Here is a 23,866-nt window from a genome sequence, read left to right on the forward strand (position 1 = left end):
AATACCTTGCTCAAGGGTACTACAGCTGGAGGTGGGATTTAACCCTGTGACCTTTGAGTCAGAAGGCAGCAGCTCTAACCACTACGCTACCAACTGCCCATGAATTAACTGGACACCTCTGTCCAAGGTGACTTACAGTATTAGATAAACTTTTCAGCGAGTCACCTTTTTATTCAGCGGAGTATTTCTAGTGTCTCAATTCAAGGTAAATACCTTGATCAGTAGGTGCAGCATTCAAACCCAGGACCTACAACCCGAGGGACTTCAGGGTGTAGGACAGTAGTCCTAATCACTGCGCCACCTGCTGTCTGCCCCACATCAGGTGCTGCAATTATAGCACGGTGGCACAGCGAGTAGCGCTGCTGTCTCACAGCACCTGGATGGTGTGAGAGAATGGGTTCGATCCCTGCTTGGTTTGTGTGGAGTTTGCATGTTCTCCCCATATCTGTATGGGTTTCCTCTGCGTGCTCTGGTTTCCTCCCACAGTCCAAAGACATACTGTTTAGGTTCCCCATAGTGTGTGAGTGACAGAGAGAGTGTGTTCTACTGGTGTATGGATGAGTGACCCAGTGTAAGTAGTGTATCTAGAAGTGTAAATCACCTTGGTGAATAGGGTGTGTAGGCTAGTAACACTACGTAGTATCCATTGCAAGTCACTTTGGAGAGAAGTGTCTGCTAAGTGAATAAATGTAAAAAATGCCTAGAGCAGAAAGAAAACACCCTGCAGTGTAAATCCCTTGACTCGACTGGAGATCAGCAGACAAAAATACTGTCCAGGAAAATGGTTGACAATTTATTTCTTCTGCACAGGTTCAAATGTGCCCCACAGAATGGATTTCTTTCTGCTCATTTTACCCCTGAGTCTTGATACAAATCAGTGCACCACATTCAATTCAGAGCCAGACCTTAGTGGTTCTCAATTTACACCCAATTCAGACTCTGGTGCAAACACTGAATCCAGCAGCTGGTTTATTATCATTATAGGTCATCATAATACCAGCACGGTTTAGCTAATAAATCTTCGATAAGGAAAATTAGCAGAATTGCGAGAACTCATCTGCTGTGTGGGTGCACTGTGCATTCAAGACCATGAGACGGGGTGTGTTATCCATAGCTGGGTTGGATCTACCAGGGTTCCACTCACATGTTCATTGTAAGGAAAGCCACAGCAGGGAAACGGAATGACCAAAGCAAACTGATCATGCAGTGCACCCCTCCATGACCCTGTTACCACCATATCAAAAGGAAATAATTTTTAAAAAGTTTAATAAACTCCTTGGGCCCTCCGAAAAATGTCTGCTGTGTAGTTGTGTGGGAAATGCAGTCCAAGTGTGGAAAGAAAAGTATCATCAAGCTGAGGGTGTAATGGGATTAAAAGGATCTTCCTGCAATAATTTGCCTTTATTTGGCTGTCCCAAATGTATATTAAAACTTGTTCACATTTAGCATATGGCAGAATGTTTAAATTCAGTCGAATGGAGATTCAAAATAAATATACCAAGTAAATTTACACATTTAAACCACACGTGGTGTTCATAGTATTCACGCACACTGCTATCTGCTGCCCCCTAGTGTGCAGTTTTGAGCACTGCAGCACTATGATTTCCTAAAGGTCAGCAGTTGTATTATAATTAAGTTTTTGTTTCATTATAGTAACACTTAATATCTAATTGTATTGATTGGATTATATTAATTATAAATGTAATTTCAAATAAATTTCATATAGGAAGAATGTATGTTTGTCTTTACACACTGCCACCTGCTGGCCAAATACACTGACTAAAAAAGGCAGGAAAAAAAATACAGAAACTGAGCAGTTTGTGGGGTTTTTTTTGTATATCTTAACGGCTTTTCATTGGTGATTTACAAGAGATTATCTCTAATTACAGAATAAGCATGTTTAACGAACAGGAGCATCAGCAGATCATTAGAAAATAATCTCAGGAAATCTTTTTTTTTACATTTCTTTTAAACATATACTGTACTGTGAGTGGTTTGTGTCCATTCTCACAGAGGACTTCGACAAGATGACATGGACCCAGTAACTGAATGGACACGTGACAACCAGAGAAGATAAAGCAGAACACAGGGAGAAATCTTCATTGGCAGCAAAGGTGGCTAAACTGCTTCCTTCCACAAAACAGTGGACAACTATGACACTTTTTACATAAAGAGTACCCTGTATCACTGTCCACCTGCGATTGATCAGTTTATCATATACACAGAACGGTACCAAACGCACAGAATATAGGCTTACCGTAGCGCACTAACCACAAAAATCCGACAAGCGGTACTCACATCACCAAATGGAACGGATTTTCTCGGAAATATACACAGCTACAACTAAATGTAGACATTTTGTGAAAAAGCTAATTGTGTTACACCCGAAAAGAAAGACAGAAAAATTTTTGTCCAAATTTAAAAAAAGAAAAAAAAAAAAAAAAAAAAAAGCTGCATATTTCACGGGATGGTCGAAACTCTGAACCAGTTTATCATGTGCGCTGAAGAGCAGGTGGGAGAGAGGGCCTAGTGCCCGCACGTGACTGAATTATGGGTAACCGCAACCACTTTGTAGATATAGAGTGCTTCTCTGGATGACGGCACCCTGCTGTTACCCAGAACTCCTCTTCCATTACGGGTGCGGCGATGTTGCATAGAGCCGAACAGCAAGGCTACAGTTTTGCGGTCGATGCTTCCGGGGGGGGACGGTCCCCTCGAGTCCTTTCCCGAGGTCTCCCCGGAGGTGCGGCTCTCTAGGTGCCTCTGGGCTGCTACGTGTCCCCCGCCTTCTCCTCACCCTCTGGAGATCCCTTCGGGGTGTCTGACAAGGAGGAGCCCTCCCCAGGTGCATCTCCGTCATCTGCGCACATACACAAACACACTTCTGAGACCATGCCACATAAAGGTCATAGTTACATTTATTAGTACAGGTGGTCCCCGATGTACGATGGGGTTACGTTCCGTGAAACCCGTCGTAAGTTGAAAATATCATAAGTCGAAAATGCATTCAATACACACTTGTGTGCGACAGACTGGGAGATGCGGATCACTGTCGATGCCCAGCATTGCAAGAGAGTATTGCTCTGCGTATCGCTTTTCCGGGAAAATTTCAAATTCAAAAAACAGTTTCTACTGAATGTCTATCACCAGCTCACAATCGTAAAGTCGAAAAAAATCATAGGTCGAACCATCGTAAATGAGGGACCACCTGTACACTGCATTTTATTTACATTTATTCATTCAGCTGATGCTTTTCTCCAAAGCAACTTACAATGTTAAGGTAATAATTATTTACCCATTTATACAGCAGGGTAATTTTACTGAAGCAATTTAGGGTAAGTACCTTCCTCAAGGATACTACAGCTGGAGGGAAGGCTTGAACCTGCAACCTTTGGGTCCAAAGGCAGTAGCTCTAACCACTACACTACCAGCTGTCCCCTATTTATTTAACAGACACTTTTCCTCTAAAGCAATTTACAGCAGATACTATGTAGTGCTATCAGCTCACACACCTTATTCACTGTGGTGACTTACACTGGGTCACTCATCCATACATCAGTAGAACACATTCTCTCTGTCACTCACACACTATGGGAAACCTGAACAGCATATCTTTAGACTGCGGGAAGAAACCAGAGCACCCAGAGGAAACTCACACAGGCAGAACATGCACACTCCACACAGACTGAGCAGGGACGAAACCCACGTTCTTTCGCACCACCCAAGCGCTGCAAGACAGCAGCGTTACTTGCTGTGCCACATTGTTTGTTATGGTTTCAAGAAAACCAGCCATAATAGAAGGATGTTAAAAGAAGGAGAGAAAATTGCTCTTGCATTTGTTTGTGGTTACTCTAAATGGATGGAGGATGTGCTTTCAATATTTTTCTCCCAAAAGGTGTGGTTTTTGTTATGAATTTATTATGCTCTTCCCAGCCCCCTTTCTGACTTGCTGAGCCATCTAGTTCGGGGGCACTGGGCATGGGGGCATGGCAACCTGTGCTGGGGGTCTTCAGTCAGGCCACCAAACAACGAAAAACATTTTCCAGGTATGGAGAGAAAACATGTAGAGAGAGAAACAAAGGACAGTTCAGTTCAATTAAATGGCCCCTCATTTTGCTTCATCAATTCCACAACTGTCACGCCCGCACATCTGTATATCCTGTTTAGTTGCACCCTTTTATTTTCTTACAGCAACGTAGTACAAGGGAATAAATGGGGCCCACGCTCATGGCTCCACCCACCAATGGGCGGTCCTTACCGCCGACTGACAGTTCTGCCAGCTTCTGCGGAAGGTCAGAGGCTCCGGCCCCCGCAGAGGAGCCCAGGATGTCCGGCAGGGCGTTTCGCCGGCCGGTCCTCCCCGTCGATGCGAAATCCGTCGCAACGGGCTCCACATCAGTCATCGCTGGGGCTCGTCCTCATAGCCTCATCTGAAAGAGAACTCGTCTCCTCAATGCCAGCATTCTAGCGTCCGAGTCGACGCAAAACCCAGAAGAGAGCATCATCGTCAAGATGACCTGGGATGCCTCCAGTAGACCGACACGTGTGTGCACAAAATGGCCTTTCTTTTCACGTTACTTTACAAATCCCTCAGACATACATTCCATTCATTGAGAGGTATAAAGTGAAATACATTTACATAATTTATAACTACATTTCAACGGTTATTTAGCTGTAAATCTCTTCTAATTTCGAGGGAAAACACAATCCTTGCTTTTGCAGTCAAGTTCTTGGGTTCAAATCCCACTCTTTCTGTAGTGCTCTTAATCAAGGTACTTAACCCTGAATTGATACAGTAAGAATACCCTGCTGTATAGATGGGTAAACAATTTTTCCTTTTTACTTGCAAAGTTCGTGCACAGTAGATAATCTAACCAGCCGAGGAATGTTCTATTAGCAGTGAAAATGCTGCTGAAGGTATAAATTTGAAAGTTCTTCTTGCAGGAGAACATACAACTGGTCATTGAACCTGGGTTCATTACTTAGCGTTGGGATTTTATTTATTTATTTATTTTTTTAAAGATAAAAAGATGTCAGAACCCATCTCTCCCAGGGTGTAATTTCACACCTTCCCTCCAGATAGTTTAGTTTACTCTGACTGTTTAGCGATCACTGTAAAACACGCACAAGGCCCAGTAAAATAAAAAAAATAAAAAAAAAATGCAATCTTGCACACAATTTAATTTCCGGGCCCAGCTGTCACATTACAATCTGGAGCAATTTGTTCCCTTATCAGGCAGCGCAGGGAACAACCTTTCCAGGAAGAGGAAAGTGCGACGTATCAGCAAAGTGATAAAACATCCACAGCAGTGAACGGTTTCAGGTACAGCAGGACAGATGATCAAAAACTAGACTGACTTTATTCAAGCGAAGATAAAAAACCGCCGAACAACTAACGTACAAATTCAAACCCCCCCCCCCCCCCCGAAACACCCGACAGCAGTCGTGTGCAAATACCTTTTCCCATGGATTATAAGTAGGCGACAAGAAGGTTTATCACTGTCAGAAAAGCGCTCCCTGGCGTAAGCTGGTATACCCAGGTACACAGCTGGGTAATTCTTACTCTATCAATCCAGACAAAGTACATTAATCAGGGGTACGGCATCAGAAATGGGATTTAAACCCAAGTCCTTCAACTGCATGACGACAGATGTAACCATTACATTCCATCTGATCCGCCTGAGAAACCCAGGATTAAAAGCAGATGTAAGTGTTACATGTTCCTTTGACATTTTACTACGTGTAAAGCTGTTTTCTGGACACGTTGTTCTGACACCGGTACTTCCTGCAAGAGAAGTTCGCAATATTTCTCACACATCACCGTTATAATTTCCTTATTGTAAAATGCCATTACATGGCACTTTGACATGAAGTCACACGATCAGTGAAATGATCCTTATCGTTATGAGCATGCTGCAATAGACTGGTGTCCCATCCAAGGTTCACCCCTCCTGCGCCTGCACCCAGTGAGCTGGGATAGGCTCCGGACAGCCTCGACCCCGACAGGGACGAGCAGTTAACGAAAGCGAGCGGGAAGGATTTTATTATGGGACCAGTGGGCTTCATCACCGTCAAGAACCTAATTAAAGTTTCAAAAGGAAAACCTACAAAGACTGCAGATTACGTGTGAACACGTGGGCCCGAATCTGAGCGCTCATCTTAAAGTGCTCTAACCGCAGGCTCTGCGGGGCGGGGTTGGGGTGTGCAAGCATTACTTCTAATGCGCTTCGGCGTGATTTCCCATGTTTTCATTCCTCGCATATCTACACGCTGTCGAATTAAAAGCTGCCAGAGGAGTTATTAATTCAACCGTGTCCGGAGGCTTTATGCAACAACAATACGGCTTTGGAAAGAGCTTATAAGCCATGTTCCGGCTCTGTCCGAATGCTAATATTTTCATTGTTCTTTAACAAAGACGACATTGTGTCTTTATGCGAACACCATGTCCAGTGTAGCTATCTGGGTCTCATTCAAGGTGTCCCAGTCCCTCGGCAGGACGGGGTTTCCTCTGAACCGCCGGAAGGCATCCGGAGAGGTGCGGGCTCTGCCCTTAAGACGCTGGAAATGGAACCTGAGCCCAGGAATGGGCCCAGGACGTGGAACCCAGGGGCAGGCTGGCACTAGGCGTGACGACAACTTGGTGGGAGCGGTTTGTTAGGGAATACTTTCGGTTCCCTGTTCAAGTTCCTGAATTATGCTTTTATTGCTTCGTATTGGGTTTAAGTGAATGTTGCGTGACGTGCAGAGTAAAAAGAAGGTGAGCAAGGAGCCACAGGTGGCCTTTTTCATTTACACTGTGTCGTAAATACTCCTGCCAGGGGTGAACTCCACCCAGGTGCGTGAACAAGGCACCCAAATGCAACAGAGGAAAGGGCCGTCTACCCCCTCACTGCCCACTATCTGCTCGGTGGGATAAGAAGAGACGGGTGGACTAACCTCCCTGTCCAGGTGGTTGACATGTACATTTATTTGTTTATTTAGCAGACATCCATGCATCAGTAACAGCCACTTGACCCGAGAAGTGTTGCGGCGAGCCGGAGCCTAACCCGGCAACACAGCGCGCAAGGCCGAAGGGGGTTAGAGACATACCCGGGACGGGAAGTATTTAGCGGACGTTATTCTCCAAAGTCGCAGCGGGCTTGGCCGGGTCCTGCTCTCCGGCGGGTCTGGGGTTCGAGTCCCGCTTGGGGTGCCTTGCGACGGACTGGTGTCCCGTCCTGGGTGCGTCCCCTCCCCCTCCAGCCTTGCGCCCTGTGTTGTCGAGTTAGGCTCTGGTTCGCCGCGACCCCTCTCGGGACAAGCAGTCTCAGACAGTGTGTGTGTGTGTGTGTGTGTGTGTGTGTGTGTGTGTGTGTGTGTGAGAGTGTGTTGTCCAAAGTGAACTATAACTCAGTAAACAAAAGTTCATATCACCATCAGAGACACAAATGCAGACACCCGACTGTCAAAAGTAGTCACCTAGTCAAATAACTCAATTTCTCGCAGCGCACATTACTTGAATGGCTGCGTACGGAATTGATGGGGAGCCCCCGGCCCACCCCGTACCGCGTTTGACTTTGGAATCGAGTAATGGACCAACTGTGGGTCTCACCAACTGTTCTAACTGTTCCCACTTATGCAGAAGTGTAATTTTAACTGTTATCGATTCAGGGTAAGTACGTTGATCGAGGGTAATACAGCAGGAATGGGATTTGAACGCAGGACCTTCAGATGGCAAAATAGCAGGTCTAGCCATTATTCTACCAGCTGTCCCCTAAATTATACTCCGTCATTATACCTTATACATTTACCGAACTTAGAACCCAAAGCTGAGACCGATTTTCTTGTTAGATTTCACCATTTCAACTTTGCCCTTTTTTTTTTTTTTTTTTTTTGCAACGCAGCGGCGGTCAGAGTTCAAACATCGCCATTCACCTCAGTAACGGAGGAAATCAGGTTTTACAGCTACTTTCCACAATAAATTTTAAGGCCTAGCAATTATGTGGCTAATTAATATATGCAGAACTGGACTGCAGCTGTTTTGAAATGGATCCCATCGGATTGTAACAACTTTCAGTTTCTGATGTTTACGTTCAACAGATGAAGGTACAGTATATCTCAAACTTTTATTAAAAGAACCAAAAATATCCTAGGGTACATCGAAGAGTGAAGAGTTTTTTTTTTTTTTTTTTTTTTTAATAGAATTTCAAACAAGGACACATTTCGAGCAACTGGGACACTGTAATTCGCTTAATTTTCTCATAATATCCAGATTATTCTGCTATCAGTTAGCAGAAGCTGATAAAAATGCCACAAGGCCTAAATGCCCTTAAACTACTTTGGGGGAAAAAAATTAATAATGTCAGTTCAATATATGGTAATATGATAAGGCTGGCTTGGAACTCCATTAATATGCATGTGCTTTAGTGGCTCTAAACGCTGTTTGATGTGCATTTTAACCCTTGGGATTAATATATAAAACAATATTTGACTTTTGGCCTTACAGCGAGTGCTGTTCTCCGGTTACAGGTTAAAGGTCAAAAGGAGCTCCAGTAGAAATGTCTAGAAGGAAACATCCCTCCTACATTGGAAGACAGGGACAGGTAAGATTGGAGGTCCGCATCACGTTCCAGCACAAACGAACAGAAAGTTCATGTTCCACAACGAGGAACAATTTGCTCAAATACCTACAAAAAGCCATATGGGGGGAAGGAAAAAAAAAAAAAAAAAAAAGAAAAAAAACAGGATCTTCTCAGACGTCTTTCTGCTCAAGTGCATCAAGCTGTTTACATTCGCTGCTGACCGATCAAGAAAGCCAGTTTCTGGAACAGCTGGCCATCCACCAGCAGCTTTTCAAGGAATTAAAGAAATCACTGGGCCCCGAAGCAGCTGGAGGAGAAGTCGGCTGGGTGTAACGGCTGTACGTCAGCAATGCATCCCCACCGCTGCTGCATCCACAAATTGAGAAAATCCTCACTTAGCAATAAACTGATAAACGGTTTAAAACGGCCCACAAACATATAAATAAATAAGACGTCAGATGAGGGAAGAACAAAAGGAGTTCTTATAGAAATGTAAATAAGGACATTTGGGGGGAAAAAGTGTGATTTTGTAGCTAATAATTTACGTATACAGGTGGTCCCTGATTTACGGTGGTTCGACTTCCAATTTTTTCAACATTACGATGGTGAGCTAGAGACAGACATTCAGCAGAAGCCATATTTCACGGTTTGAATTTTTCCCCGGCAAGCGATACGTGGAGCGATACTCTCTCGCGATGCTGGGCAGCGACAGCGATCCGCATGTCTCAGTCTGTTACGCGGAGCTGTGTATTAGGTGTATTAAATGCATTTTCGACTTACGATATTTTCAACATCCGACCATCGTAAGTCGGGGGACCACCTGTATGCCAAATGGAATACTCCATTATCGGTTATGTAGGAGGACTAGGGTTCAAATCCTGACTCACGCTATAGTACCCTTGAGCCAGACATTTACTATGAATACTACCAAAAAAAAAAAATACCTGTACAAATGGGTAAATTTCTGGAAGTAGCGTAGCATACAAACAGTAGGCTACAATTGACAAAATCGTCACATGCGTAATACTGCAATAATAATAAACTTAATAAAAGTGACGGAACTGATGATAATAAAAAAAGAACTGCTGAGTATGAAAGCTCATCTCCAAATGATAGGCTGGCACGATACACATCTGCTTACATAAGGTCATTGTCCTCATCTGTTCTTAAGATTAAACGATTAAACAGATGAGCTTTGTGTAAGACTGCAAGTGTGTTTCAAGTAAAATCTACATCGACACCGTCATCTCAATGATTAAATACTCTCGGTTCTCCCGAACAGCTCTAATCTTACATATGATATGTGTGCTTCTTGTTATGAACACATCACCTGCAGCTGTAATAAGTTCATATTCCTTAAATGGTTATTTCGTAGATGCATCTGCCAGCAAGACATAAAATGCAAACAAGAGACACATACTGAAGTTATCAAATATATTCAGCACTGCATGCGAACGTCATTCGGCATGTTTCTGTTTTTCTTTTCTTTTTTTCATTTTTTTAAATGATGAGTATGAATTAGATTGCCCAGAATGGACTCGAGAAGAGTGTTACTATAACCCGGCAAAACCCCAGCAGTGTACACTGAGTGCAGCACAGATGTTATGGCACTTACAAAAGCACATGACATAACATGGACAGCATCTGAGAACCCAGTAAATGCAACTCGGAGCTCCAGAGTCCATCCGGCCCTCGTGACCACGGTCATTTTTCATTTCGTCTCCATTCATACAGGTGTTTAGTAGACTATGTGAAATTGCATCAACAGAATTGCTCCTAGCTATTTACAAGATTTGATCAACCGCTACACCCCAACCAGACTGCTTCGCTCTTCTGCTTCTGCCCGCTTGGTGGTCCCATGCATGAAATGTAAAGCACGGAGGTTCTCGGTTCTGGCTCCGTTGCGGTTTAACGACATCCTCCTCTCACTCAGAACTGCCGAATCTCTGTCCGCATTTAAAAAGGGTCTGAAAACTCACCTTTTCCAGACTCACTTCGCCCACAATCTCTTAAGTTCATGTATGGTGTAAATGTTCATGCACCGTAACTTTATGATTATACCCAGATAAGCCTTTACATAGCCGCTACTCCTGGATTGTACGTAAATGTTTGTGTATCTGTTTGGGGGGAAAAAAAAAAAAGAATTGTGGGAAGGTGATCAAGAATTGTCTATTCTGACTTTTATGCAGCTACTCGTGTGATGAACGTTGGCGCGTATACTGGAAAGAAACTAACTTTATTTAAGAATCACACGTCTGCAACTATGTCTTTCTCCTGATATAATGCACAAATTGTATCGTCTGAGATGTACGTTGCTTTGGAGAAAAGCGTCTGCTAAACGCACGCACACACACCAGCTGAAACCACTTGTCCCATACAGGGTCGCGGGGAGCCGGAACTTAACCCGGCAACACAGGGCGCAAGGCCGGAGGGGGAGGGGACACACCCAGGACGGGACGCCAGTCCGTCACGAGGCACCCCAAGTGGGACTCGAACCCCAGACCCACCGGAGAGCAGGACCCGGTCAAACCCACCGCGCCCCCGTCTGCTAAACAAATAAATATAAATGTAAAACTGCACACAGCGACAACAGCGTCCAGCACCAAGGCCACAACACCTTGCATTTAACCTCCATCGTCCCAGCTCAAACCCTTCTCCGGCTCGCATCCAAATTCCAGCAAAGGGTCTGGTGCGACTCCAATGACACAGGGGCAGCAGCAGCAAGCCTAGAACAGAATTTGCACCTGTAGGTTGCTGGTTCAAATGCAGGAAGGGCCCTGCCATAGTACTGCTCAGCAAGGTATTGCAGACAACATCTTACTACAGACATGGACTAAAAACCATTTGCAGTCCAAAACTGTATTTGCCTTGTACAATATCGCACATTAATGCCACACAAGCAAAATGTTGTTTCGGCAGCATGACCGTTTCCACCAAGGGCGGCGGACTCGGTGACTGGATCCGGGTCTGTTCCAGATCAGCACGATCGCCGCCCACAGGTTCTCCCAACGCTGGGGTCCTGAAGGTCACGTAAGGTTCTGGTGAGTCTACAGCTTCCCGCTCTACAGGAAAGAGAGCAACCTGAATACACAGAGACTCGTATTAAAATGCGTGTGTGGTATGAAAGCACCATCACATTGTATGATGTGTAGTAATGTTGCACGGCAAATTAATAAAGTGCAAATACAGTATTAGGCAGCAGTCATTAAATTTAAATATACAGTACATAATTACCTCGTGGAATATGTCCAGCGATATTATGCAGGATTCTGACACTGTTTTTCATTATAATCCTGTTACAGCTTACCAGACATGACCTGTTCGGTGGATATGATGCGTCACATAATATAGTAATGTGAAATAATGTCTTTAGCTTCAGGGAAAAGCTTAGTGTTTTGCACCTTTCGCGAGGAATTTCGATTCTGCACGACGGCTAAAAGCAGGTGGCACGGCGGTTAGAACCGCTGCCTCGCAATTGAAGGGCCCGGGTGTAAATTACCGCTCCAACCGCGGTACGCTCGGTCAAAGTGTTTACGTTTATTCGTTTAGTTGACGCTCGCCTCCAGAGCCACTTACAACAATGTACCCATTTACACAGCTGAGTAATTTCAACTGGAACAGTCTGGAGTGAGTACCTTGATCAAGGGTACTGTAGCAGGAGGCGAGAACCAAACCTCGCTACTTTGCGTCCAAAGGTGGCAGCTCTAACCACTACGCCATCTGCTGCCCGTTTACTCTAAACTGTTATAGTAGAAATTACCTTGCTGCATAAACTTTGTAAATAATTTTAAGTAGCACAATATAGAGACCTAACATTGCAATTTGCTTTGGAAAAAAGGATCAGATTGTGAATTAATAACTACCAAAGTGGCAAACTGCAATGTAGACGTATGATGAAATGGAGCACGAAGGAGACGCATGCATTCAAACTGGGCCCTTTTTAGGCAACAAGAGCGCCTCCGAAGCACGTTCCCGTCAATCAAACCCGAAAGGGTTAACGTGAGGAGCCCAGCTTCGACAGGTTTGATCGCTCACAACCGCAGACGAGAGACGAGACCGAAACGGTTATACCGTGAGAATCCCCGAAAGGCCATCGGGGTGTTGGGAAACGCTCGGCATCACGCAGCGAGCGCCGCTTTGTTAAGCACAAGGTGGGATGAAACCGATCTTTAGCCGTGTTCAGATTAGAGGGCCACGCAAATGAGCCCAGCGGGGGAAAATCGGAGGGGTGCTGCAGGTTGGACGCATGAAAGCGCTTTTAATCCCGGGCTATTTATAGCAGCGCTTGGCAGAACGAGGGGACTGGACGAATCCGGCGAGAGGGCGCCCGGGGAAGGCTGCCATTCCCGTCTCCCACTGTCAACAAACGAAAGGAAACAAAACAAAACAAAAAAGGCTTTGATCTGCTGGTCTTGGACCCGGGGCCGAGATCGTCGCGTATGTTGTCACCCGTGAACTCGCATTTGGCATCCCTGATCCGGACACACACACACACACACATCAGGGTGACAAGCTGCGCTTCATGCTGCCTAACGCTAAGAGGGGATTTAATGTGGCCCAAAAATATCTGCAAACAAAAGAAATGGAACAGCTTCGAATCCGTGATTCTGCTGGACGGCGAGGAGACACAGAGTGAGGGCAATTCATTGGAAGAGCTCTGTTAGGGACAGCAGGTGGCGCAGCGGTTAGAGCCCTTGCCCTGGCTAGTAACCCTGAATTGATGCAGTACAAATTTCCCATCTGAATAAGCGCTTAAATTACTGTAAGCAGCTTAGTGCACAAGTCTAACTTTGTGAGTTCCCTCAGAGAAAGGCATCACCTAAATGAAGAAATATTATTAGAACTGCAAGTCTGATATTGGTATTCATTATTAGCAAAACCAGCGAAGCGCTCCTTATTAAACCAAGGCTTGATAATCCTACGGAGGAGACAACCAGCACTGCCATGTGCTTATTTTAGACTGTGACACAAGTATTACATAAATCAGTACATAAATACGTAAACAAGCAAACACACACACACACACACACACACACACACACACACACAGAGAGTCCAAAGCTGCTTGTCCCGAGTGGGGTCACGGCGAACCGGAGCCTAACCCGGCAACACAGGGCATAGGGCTGGAGGGGGAGGGGACACACCCTGGACGAGACGTCAGTCCGTCGCAAGGCACCCCAAACGGGACTCGAACCCCAGACCCACCGGAGAGCAGGACCTGGCCACGCCCCCAAAACAAGCAAATGAACAACTGCTATTAACATAAAAACCAATAAGAAACACCAGTGACTCGAAAAAGAGGTTTAGAAAAACAAACCATGTGATGGGTAGAAGCAAGTCTAATGCTTCATCAGCATTTTACAAATGTAACGCGGACAAGATGCAAAGAAAGGCACGAATGCTAATTTTACCACGTTATTTCCTGCGACTTCCACGCCGCTGCACGCAAGAGTGAAGTGTGGAGCCTGCAGACACTTTATCGGTCTTGCTTCCACCCCAGCCTCCTTGTAACTCGCTCTACAATGATGCGCGTGAACTAGTTTGTGTCCTCGAAGGCACTGATGAAGGATGTGTCGCAGTCCTTTCTCACCGTAGTTTAAAAACTTCACCAGGCATCATCGATTGGAATTTGCACTGGTACGTGGGATAAAACGGTAAAGGCCTCAATTTACAAAACCAAACAAAAACTACACACACGCGGCAGGTCCGCTGAGCATTTATGAAATGTACAGCATCTTTCGCGTGCAGTTTGGATCATCCTTAGAAGTACGGCCGGTCGATCACAACTGCAGCACCATATTCACCCCATCGGCTCCTTAACACAAGTGAGACAGAGTCTGTTTGTAAAGTCAGTTTTACCTCAAGCTCCCGATCAACACAAGCTTCATAAAGCAGACATCCCTTGATTTTTGTGCACAGACAAGGTTCTACAGAAACGTAAAGTTGTATTGAAATTAACGAAAATCAAAATATTGCCGCTGATTCCTATTGGAAAGCTATTGCTGATGAGCACAACGCATAAACGTGTACAAAATCCATCATTTTTGTTACCGGTCACTAACAGAGAGCAGCACTAGACGTGAGCAGTAAACACAGTGGACGTGAGTTGAATTAAGGCGGTCGGTCGTACACTTCCGTTCTGCTGGGGTGCTCGTTGTTGCCATCTACGAGGTTGGTGCTTCGACACACGTTGCGTTCGCATTCACTGCAAACGGTGAATTTTAGGAAATAAAAGCGAGAACATGCAAGTGATATTATGATTATATAATTAAAATGAAAAAAGTGCAGTTGAAAACAAATGGGAAAAGTAACTGAGCGTTCTTCACTTCTGTTTTTGCAGCTTGAGGACCCAGCGTACGCCGCACCCTCAGCACGCACCTCAAACGGACTCCGCCGTCCACGGGCCCGACGCCGGGATCCGAGGTGCCGCGCCAGGTTCGGAAGCGGCCGCGAACCCGACATCGCGATTGCGCTCGGGAAGATTTACGCGCCAGCTCCAGAGACGCGGACGAGGGGAACGCCGTCGATAACGTGGGAGCGCCAGGAGGGCGCGGGCTGAGCGACGGCCGCGGCCCTGAAGGGACAGCGTGCGAAATGCTGTCGCGGCACCGTGACAAATAACCAAAATCGATGTACGCTTCTTCAACGGAACCGTTAAAGAATAATCCGTCTTTCCAGATTCCATCTTTAATTCCTAACGCGAGTCATTTGATAACAAGTTGTAATGCAAACGCTTGATTTATCAAGCCAAGGGAAAGAAACGAAACGGCGCGGTGAGGCACTAAAATGAGACGCTGGTGCAGCAAGTAGCCTACTTGTTAGAGCGATCACAGTCATGGGTTATAAGTTTGATCCCCCGCTCCTGCTGTAGTACCCTTAATCACAGTACGTACAGAAAAGTAACACGGTACAAAAGGGTAAATGATTGCAAAAAACTCAGCAAATAAAAGTAACACCGCAGATGGCCTTGGAGAAGGGCGTCGGAAAAATAAAAGTAATATAAAGACAAATTGTGTCACTGCTGTTCGCACAACGACCGAGTTCCATCTCGTTGTTCTCCAGTCTCCGCCAATCCGTCGTCATCCGTTAATCGAGACCGCAGCTTCGATCCCGACTTGCTTTCCGAGCTCAGAAAGGAGAGAACGGCTCAGCACTAGACCCCCCCGCGTTGCTCACCTGCTTTCCAAGCGCAGGTGCGCAGCGAAGTCGATCAGCCCGCACGGCATTCACCACTCCTACCTTCAATACGCTCTTCAGCACTGCGCGTATAGCGTCATTCTACAAGGCCTGAGGATGATTTATGCGATTCATACACAATTCTTTCCTAAGGCCTAATAAATAATTCATTCCTTCATGCGCCAAGAGCATTCCCTACTGGGCCAGAGCCTTTGATAATGTCACTGCTTTTTTTTCTTGTAAATATTACCCACTGCATCCTTAACCATTTTGTACCTTTTCATACATTCAGGATGTAGATCAGCACAGGAAGGCATGATGCTTTGTGTAAACAAACTGAAAGATCACACTCAAGGCACTCAATCATTCCACAGCTGCTGATATTAGAATATGAAAATAGTTAATACTGTAGTATGGGGGGGGGACTATCGTTCGAACTTAGTGTGTTATTTGGTACGAACCGCAGTCCTATTAGCACGTTTCTGTTTTCGGCTTCTGCGATTATGATAACATGGAATGGGTTCCACTGAGTTACCACCACCCTGCAGGGCATTAAAAAGGGCCCTTTTGCCCAGTACATCACACCGCTACTGTTTGCCCTTTGCTCGAGTGACCGGTTTATAACCGTACGTTATCCCGTGCGAATGCTGGAAAGGGAATGCGCCAGGCTAAGGTCATCACATTGTTTCGCGCCCATATTTGAAAGTGCACATTCTGTAAAACACAAAAGGGCCGAGCGGGCCCCATTAGCATTACACAGTTCTCCCCTAATCCGCTTCCTACACTTTTTGTTCTGCCGTCTCCTTGGGAAGGTCACCCAAGCCGTATAAGTGAACTCCGCTGATGAAAACAGGGCAAAGACAGGTGGGTGGTCTTGCGGGAGGGGTTTGAAGGAGGCAGCGTAGGCAATGACGATTAAGAGTCATTTCCTGCTTCGTTTCTCTCCCCAAGCACCCTGTGAAAGGAGGTACATTTAAACACAACCAGTGGCGCTGAGCGGGTGAAAGCAAAAGGTCCCTTCGTGGTCCAAACAACCAATCGACATGGAGAACTGGAATCACAGGGGGTCCGGATGGAACACACAGATTTGCTTGTTTCAAGCCCAATGGTCTCTCATAACTGGAAGAGGATTACATTTACATTTATTCATTGAGCTGATGCTTTCCTCCAAAGCAACTTAGAATTGTTTACCCATTTATACAGCTGGCTAATTTTACTGGAGCAATTCAAGGTAAGTACCTTGCTCAAGGGTACTACAGCTGGAGGTGGGAATCAAACCTACGTCCTTCGGGTCCAAAGGGAGTAGCTCTAATCACTATCCAACAGCTGGCCTTGGATAACTGGACCGAAACCTTAACATTTACAAAAAGTCAAGTTCTCTAAAGATGGGTATAAACTCAGTAGAATAATAAATAGTGGAAAGAATGTTGATAAACCAGGAAGGTAAAGTCATCCAAAGTGTGTGGTTTGCCTGCCGCTCGCTGACCCCCACTGTTTGGATAAGTGAGAGCCACACCTGGGAAAGAACCAGAGCAAAAACAGGAATGTGAAAATACATATGTGGTATATGAGGAGGAAGGGGAGGAAGAGGAGGAACATCCCCCGAGCACCGAAATGTCCTTCAAATAGGCTCCCAGCTAGTGTGAAGAGGAAGTAAACTGGTTGAGCAGGATAGCTCGCGCCTTCATTGTCATCCCCCGAGTCCCCCGACACATTTACCGACCCCCAGGTGCGGCTAGGCTCTGATGCCGTGGTCCAACGCACGCAAACCCGTATTGCACCCCCCAACGCTGGCCGGCGTTTTCCTTTGAGCCCCATCCACCACAGCGTGTTTTTCTCGGCAGCGGGGAAACCACGCACTGGAAATGTAAATCCCTGCTGACCACAGGCAAAATAAACCGCATGAAATGTCACCGCCTGTCCGCCTCCGTGTGCAGTTGGACGCAACAGCTCCTGGCACGAGTCCCGCTGCCGGATCACTTTGCAGCAGTCGTAGTGCATCCGCTGAGGCCACTTCAGCCTCTCTGTTGACGATCACCCTCTCTGTTTTGGGATCTCACAGGGCACAACACCTATTTGGGAGTCATGGTTTAATAATGTCACCCTAATCATACAGTTCAGAAAAATCTAATTTGAGGTGCCTCACAGGGACTTCGTCGAAACATCAACAGGCAACCCTTAGAAGGAGCTGGACTGTCGATACCGAGAGACACGACCATGGTGGGACATCCTCGACTGAACGTGATCGCTCTGCACACAAACACAGGAGAGACGGGTCAAGAAGCTGGTTCAGTTCCATTCCAAAACCACAGCACAGCAGAATGTCAACCCCACCCCACCCCCCACCAGCAAAAACATTCAGTCTTGAATGAGTCAAAGTCCATCGTTGGCTTTTCGAAAGGGTACGACAGAGTCCTCCGGCGCAGCCTCTAGGCACCTATGAAAAATTTTCAAAATGCTTTTCAAAGTCTCACCCCTTCCTTTTGGTATATAAGAGATCTGAGCCAAATTTTAACAATTTTTAATAGTTGCTGAAGCATGTCATATGTTGAGGATACACTATATTGTCATGAATAACGATAGTCTACTTAGCAAATCCACACTCATGTCACAGTTAGTGTTTTTTAGAAATGTCCTGCATAAAGGAATCCTCTGGTATACTTGCGAGATATTTGCATTTTTGTACATGTGTACATGCAGTATCTGAACAAAAATAAAACTTACGAAAAAAAATTATAATTCTAAAACCCATCACCATGATCTTTCCTGAGCACCCTAATGGGCACCGTTTCAAAGCGGTATTCTCAGCATTTGGATTTGTCTTTATTTCCGTCCACCTGCCTGTATCCTTGAGCACTTCCCCTGAACCCACAGGGCACGGCCAGACTATGCACCACCCCGATTCCTCGCACGCCACCGGTTCTTCATTTCCTTTCCTTCACTTGCCGCACATTTCCCAGGAGCCCTCGGACCGCGCCGCCGGTCAGCTCCGGCCGCGATCGGCACCGGATTCCTGCAAAGGGGACCAACGCGTCCACGCGCCACGAGTCACATTTTCAAGCGAGAAGCCTTCCAGTTCCTGTGCCTGCAGCATGCGGCCCAGCTCCTGGATTCATTTTTAAGGGCCAGAAAATGCAGCTGCTAATTAAAATGATCAAACGCAGGGTCCTTACCAGCGATTAGCCCGCTGGCCCAACCCAGAATTAATCTGCTAAAAATAGCACAGGTGCTCGACACTGAGATTAAACACTGGTGTCAGACCAGCCATTAAAGAAGAAAAAAAATGGCCTGAAAATATTATACACGATTCAATGGAAAATACCCCAACCCTGGGAGTGTTAGTAACAATAAAAAGTTACCTTAAAATTTATAATGGCAATTACGCTTCACAAACCAATGCAGACAGGACAATAAATGTACTTTAATTAAATGCCAATTTTGTGAGGACAACTGGACGGCTGTATTAATGGGGAAATAATTGTGAAGTCGCTTAACACCGTAAGTTGCTTTGGAGAAAAGCGTCAGCTAAATGAATAAATGTAATGTTACAATGTTAAGGTACTACCATTATTTACCCATTTATACAGCTGGATCATTTTTACTGGAGCAATTTGGGGTAAGTACCTTGCTCAAGGGTCCAAAGGCAGTAGCTCTTACCACTACACTGCCAGCTCTCTCTGTATGTAAATGTAACATTTTGAAGAAGCACTGATTGCAAACTCTGTCTACAAGAATATTGCCTGTATTTTTTATGTTTTTCAATCACAAACTCCTCAGAAATCAAAGGATCCTTTTGAAATGCAGAAAACTCAACATATTTAGTATTACGCAGTCATGAGGAGTGGTGTCAACCATACAGAATCAGTCAGGACCCACAAAACTACGTTCTTCACCAAGTTCAGTTTGACAACCTGTGTATCACACACATACAGTATGTTCTCTCATGGTTCTTCAGATCAAAGCTCTGCATTTTTTTGCGAAAGATTGGTCTTTTCCGAGTGGGGCGCAGTGGGTTTGACCGAGTGGACAAGCGGTTTCAGACAGTGTGTGTGGTCTTCTGTTGGCCTCCCACGATAACAAGTACGAAGACATATAAAGTAGTTGCTTAAATGTTCTAAACAGCAGCAACTTACAGTACAAAGCTGTAAACTGGTAATGAAACCTCATGACCACTTGTTTTGACGCAGGTCATCCTTTGTTCAATAAAGTATCAATGTACACTGTTCTCTGTCCAATGATCTTTCTTGTCACATAAAACTCTAGGTTATCCACGTCTTTCATTAACGTTCGTACTCACTGGAGAGGGCCTGAGGCTGAAACGTATTACTTTTATAATGAATATAGTCACAACTCTGAGTAGGCCTATGTATATATACACACACACACACACACACACACACCAACTGTCTGACACCGCTGGTCCCGAGCAGGGTCGCAGCGAACCGGAGCACAACCCAGCAACACGGGGCGCAAGGCTGGAGGGGTAGGGGACACAACCAGGACGGAACGCCAGTCCATCGCAAGGCACCCCAAGCAGGACTCAAACCCCAGACCCGCCGAACAACAGGACCCGGCCAAGCCCTCCGCACCACCGCTAGGCCTATGTATACTTTGTTGTAAACTTTTTGAAGCTGAAATTTTTAAATCTGCAGAAACTTTTCCAATTTTAAGTCCCAGATTGTTTTTAAAGAATTGATTCTGGTTAAAGGTCTTCCCTTGGTTCAAAGCCCAGTTTATTCATTATTATCTTGCATTTAGTCTGGACCAATCACTTTTTTTCCAAGCTGATTTACAAAGTCAGGTTTGTATCTTAAGCTACTTACTATTATTTACCCACTGGTACAATTTTTACTCTACCAACAAAGGGTAGGTACTTTTTAATCAAGAATACTACAGCAGGAGCAGGGATTAGAACCAAAGAGCTTCTGATTGCAAGGTGATATCTCCAGCAATTGTGTTTCAACCACATGTTGACTATTTCCTGTACCCGTAAGTCTAAAAGAAGACAACGCAATCACACCAGTGAGTTGGTGTCATTGAAAACAAGAATTTGAAATCACAGCCACCACATTAATTCATCTCGAGGTGCAGAGCCTGACAGTAGCTTTCACCTTCCACCGAAGAGATCACGACCCACACCAGATCCCAATGTCAATAAAGGGGTCCAATATGTTAATAAGAAAGAGCTGAAAAATCCAGCAGGCATTTAAAATACCCCAACAGATGGCTTGATGTCATCGGCACCACGTAGTCATGCATCAAGCTTCCACTGGCTGCATTTTGCTACTAGCAAAGTGTCCTTCCAGAACAGTGTTTAAAAAAATCTTTTTTCTATATTCAATGTATACTACTGCTGCAACCTTATAGTATAGTACCATCTCCCGCTTAACACATGAATACATGAAATAAAACACCTGGTTTGAATGCATAAAACACTGATGTTCTTCAGGCAGCCGAAATAATTCAAAGATCTCACGCAGAAATTAAATTAAAACCATCTTTTTTTGGGTAGCGTAACAAGGACGAGCACGTAAATTAAGGAAGTACATCTTCCAGTGCCTAGGCACTTGACAAAGCCAGAACTACATCTAAAATATTAAATAATTGGGCTGGACCTGAGACTGCAATAAAATGGGTTTGTTGTGCTTGTCTTATTTCCAAGGGAAATAAAAGGAGGACGCTTTGCATCTAATTTCCAATTGTAATCATATCCTATGCCGGAGATCCTAGCACAGAGTCATGCTTGCATTTGATTGGACACAAAAACTACCATATATATATATGCTGGGAATAATGTCTCTATAACACGTGACCGAATTATCCATTTTGACCAGATTGATACACAGTCGCAGGATTATAGGCAACCTTTCAAATATGAGCGTGTCCAAATCTGATGCTTTTTCTTCAGCGTTTATTCTTACAACCATACGAAAAATGCATGATATTTTTTCAAAACATACTGATCTTAGCGAATGTGTCAAGAACACAGTAGAACACAAAATAAATGCACCAAGTTACTGCGCCAACATTACTGCCCACAAACAGTTCTTATCAGCAATCATCCTAAATGACAGAGAAGAAATAACACAAATTTTCGCAACAATGCCCAGTTAGAAACAAGTTCCCTGCTATAAGCATGACTGCCATCATTTCTTTCATAACGTTGCTGCAAAACATGGGATTGATGCAAACTCATTCAACAGTAAAACTTAAATGTTCAAAGACTCAAAGACCACAGGCCAATATAAGGGTCCACATGGTCTCACTCCTCTCCTACCGCCCCACTGTTCAGTGTGTGTGTGTGTGTGTGTGTGTGTGTGTGTACATACAGTATGAGTATATATACACACATACACTCAATAACCAAATAACGCTGATCTCTATTCCACAAATCAACCCTACGCAGCATGTGTTTTTCCCAATATATTTGAATTACCCAATGAGATTATAACTGACTAAGTTAAGACAAATGACATTTATTTTTAGAAAAGAAAAAAAAAAACAATTCTGGCAATTAATTTGTTAGTGTTATAAATGTATTTAGGCTCTAGATTAGGCTCTAACTCATATGTATGTGTGTATGATTAGAGCCTCATCCCTTGCAACATGTCTGTCTCTCTTTAAAATATAATATGAAAACATGGGATACCCACTGTGTCTGAACTCTATCCAGAAGGGGAAACGAGTTCTTCTTAAATGACAGCCGCAATAAAAGTCTGTCCTTAATTGATCATTCACTGTGAATATAACTTGCATTTGCCCGACCCTGCTTGCAGTTCTTGTGTGTCGAGGAGTACAGTATATTTGGGCTGCGAGAAGGTGTGAGGTTCGACGCTCTCTGCACCTCACCTGCGTACACACTCACCTGTACGCACCTGTCCGCGCGCCGCCCGAAGGCGAAGACAAACCCGTTATGAAGCGCAGCGTGGAACCGAACACTGTGTGACTGTGTTAGCGAGGCGAGAGCCGTGCAACACGAAAGCCGCATATTATTATTATTTCCAAAGAACGGCGGCGGCGGCGGCGCTGCCGAAGCGAAGGAAGGAAGGGGCGGCTCGGGAACACACGGCGGGTTCCTCGTCTTCCTCCGACAGGCACTGACTGACAGACTGACTGACTGAGGCAGGGCGACGCGGAAAAAAAAGCAGCCAGCGAGTAAACGAACAAATAACTGCTCCTGTATCACTTTCGTTGAGCGTTCATTTCCCGCGCACGTCCCTGGACCTCCCTGCGCTTCACAGTTCGGTAACAAGCAGGTGACAGTCCTCGCGTCACCGCACAAGTGTAAGTGTGTGTGTGTGTGTCACTTACTCACCTGTCACACGGAACAGGTTGCGACCACAAGAATCCACAAATCCCGCAGCTGATCCCGAAAAGGCTCCGCGCGCCTCGGGTACTTCGACCGTCGGCGAAGCCTTTCGCTGCGAACCAGGCGCACCCGCGCGCCGACTCCAGCGCGTGCACAGTCCGCTGACATCACGCACGCACGCGCGCGCGCTCGGCGGCGGTGTAAGGAACGTGACCCGAGGGCCGATACGCTGGTTCTCTCTCTCGCTCTCTCTCTCTCTCTCTCTCTCTCTCTCTCTCTCTCACTGTGTGTGTGTTTCAGTTGTTGTACTCACACAGATTAAAAGTGTCCACATCATGTGTATGAAGGGAAATGACGATAACAGCCATAAAAAGCCATCACGTTATCTCTGCTCCACTTCACAGACTGACATTTAAGGGCAGTTATTGCGGACCGGCTTCTGTCTCCGACTTTTTATTAACCTTGTTTATCTGATTTCTTGTTCAAGGCAACTTACACTGTTGGGATAATTATTACTTCTACCAACTGGGGCTAACGGCCAAGGGTCAAGATCAAGGGTACTACATTTGATCCCAGGCCTTTCAGATTATAAGATAAAAGCCTTAGCTACTATGCCACCTGCTGGCCCAGACTCCTTTTACCTTGAAACAGCCTTCGTGTTACATTTCGTGAGCTTCATGAAAGATTATTCTTGTGAAGTTTCATGCAGCTACTGGTGTGATGAACGTCGGTACATATGGTGAAGGAAGGAAACTAACTGTAATTAAGAGTCGCACATCTGCAGCTATGTCTCTTTCCCCTAATCTAATGCACGTTGTAT

At 45.2% G+C, this 23,866-nt stretch overlaps 1 protein-coding gene across 2 annotated transcripts; it reads right to left on the bottom strand.

Moving 5' to 3' along the window:
* Positions 1 to 1,950: 1,950 nt before the first annotated feature.
* On the bottom strand, positions 1,951 to 23,232 carry pkib (protein kinase (cAMP-dependent, catalytic) inhibitor beta). 2 transcript variants are annotated; one of them, XM_018742438.2, is made up of 3 exons: positions 23,053 to 23,232; positions 4,259 to 4,430; positions 1,951 to 2,860 (listed from the first exon to the last, which is right to left on the bottom strand). In XM_018742438.2, the coding sequence occupies exons 2-3, from the start codon at positions 4,401 to 4,403 to the stop codon at positions 2,772 to 2,774; spliced, it is 234 nt and encodes a 77-aa protein (XP_018597954.1). In that variant the 5' UTR covers positions 4,404 to 4,430; positions 23,053 to 23,232; the 3' UTR covers positions 1,951 to 2,771. The 2 variants fall into 2 exon arrangements, with proteins under 2 accessions (XP_018597954.1, XP_018597955.1); XM_018742439.2 differs by lacking the exon at positions 23,053 to 23,232 and adding an exon at positions 22,603 to 22,639.
* Between the last annotated feature and the right edge of the window lie 634 nt (positions 23,233 to 23,866).

The sequence above is a fragment of the Scleropages formosus genome, chromosome 1 (assembly GCF_900964775.1).
Source record: "Scleropages formosus chromosome 1, fSclFor1.1, whole genome shotgun sequence".
In the NCBI taxonomy this organism is placed as follows: Eukaryota; Metazoa; Chordata; class Actinopteri; order Osteoglossiformes; family Osteoglossidae; genus Scleropages; species Scleropages formosus.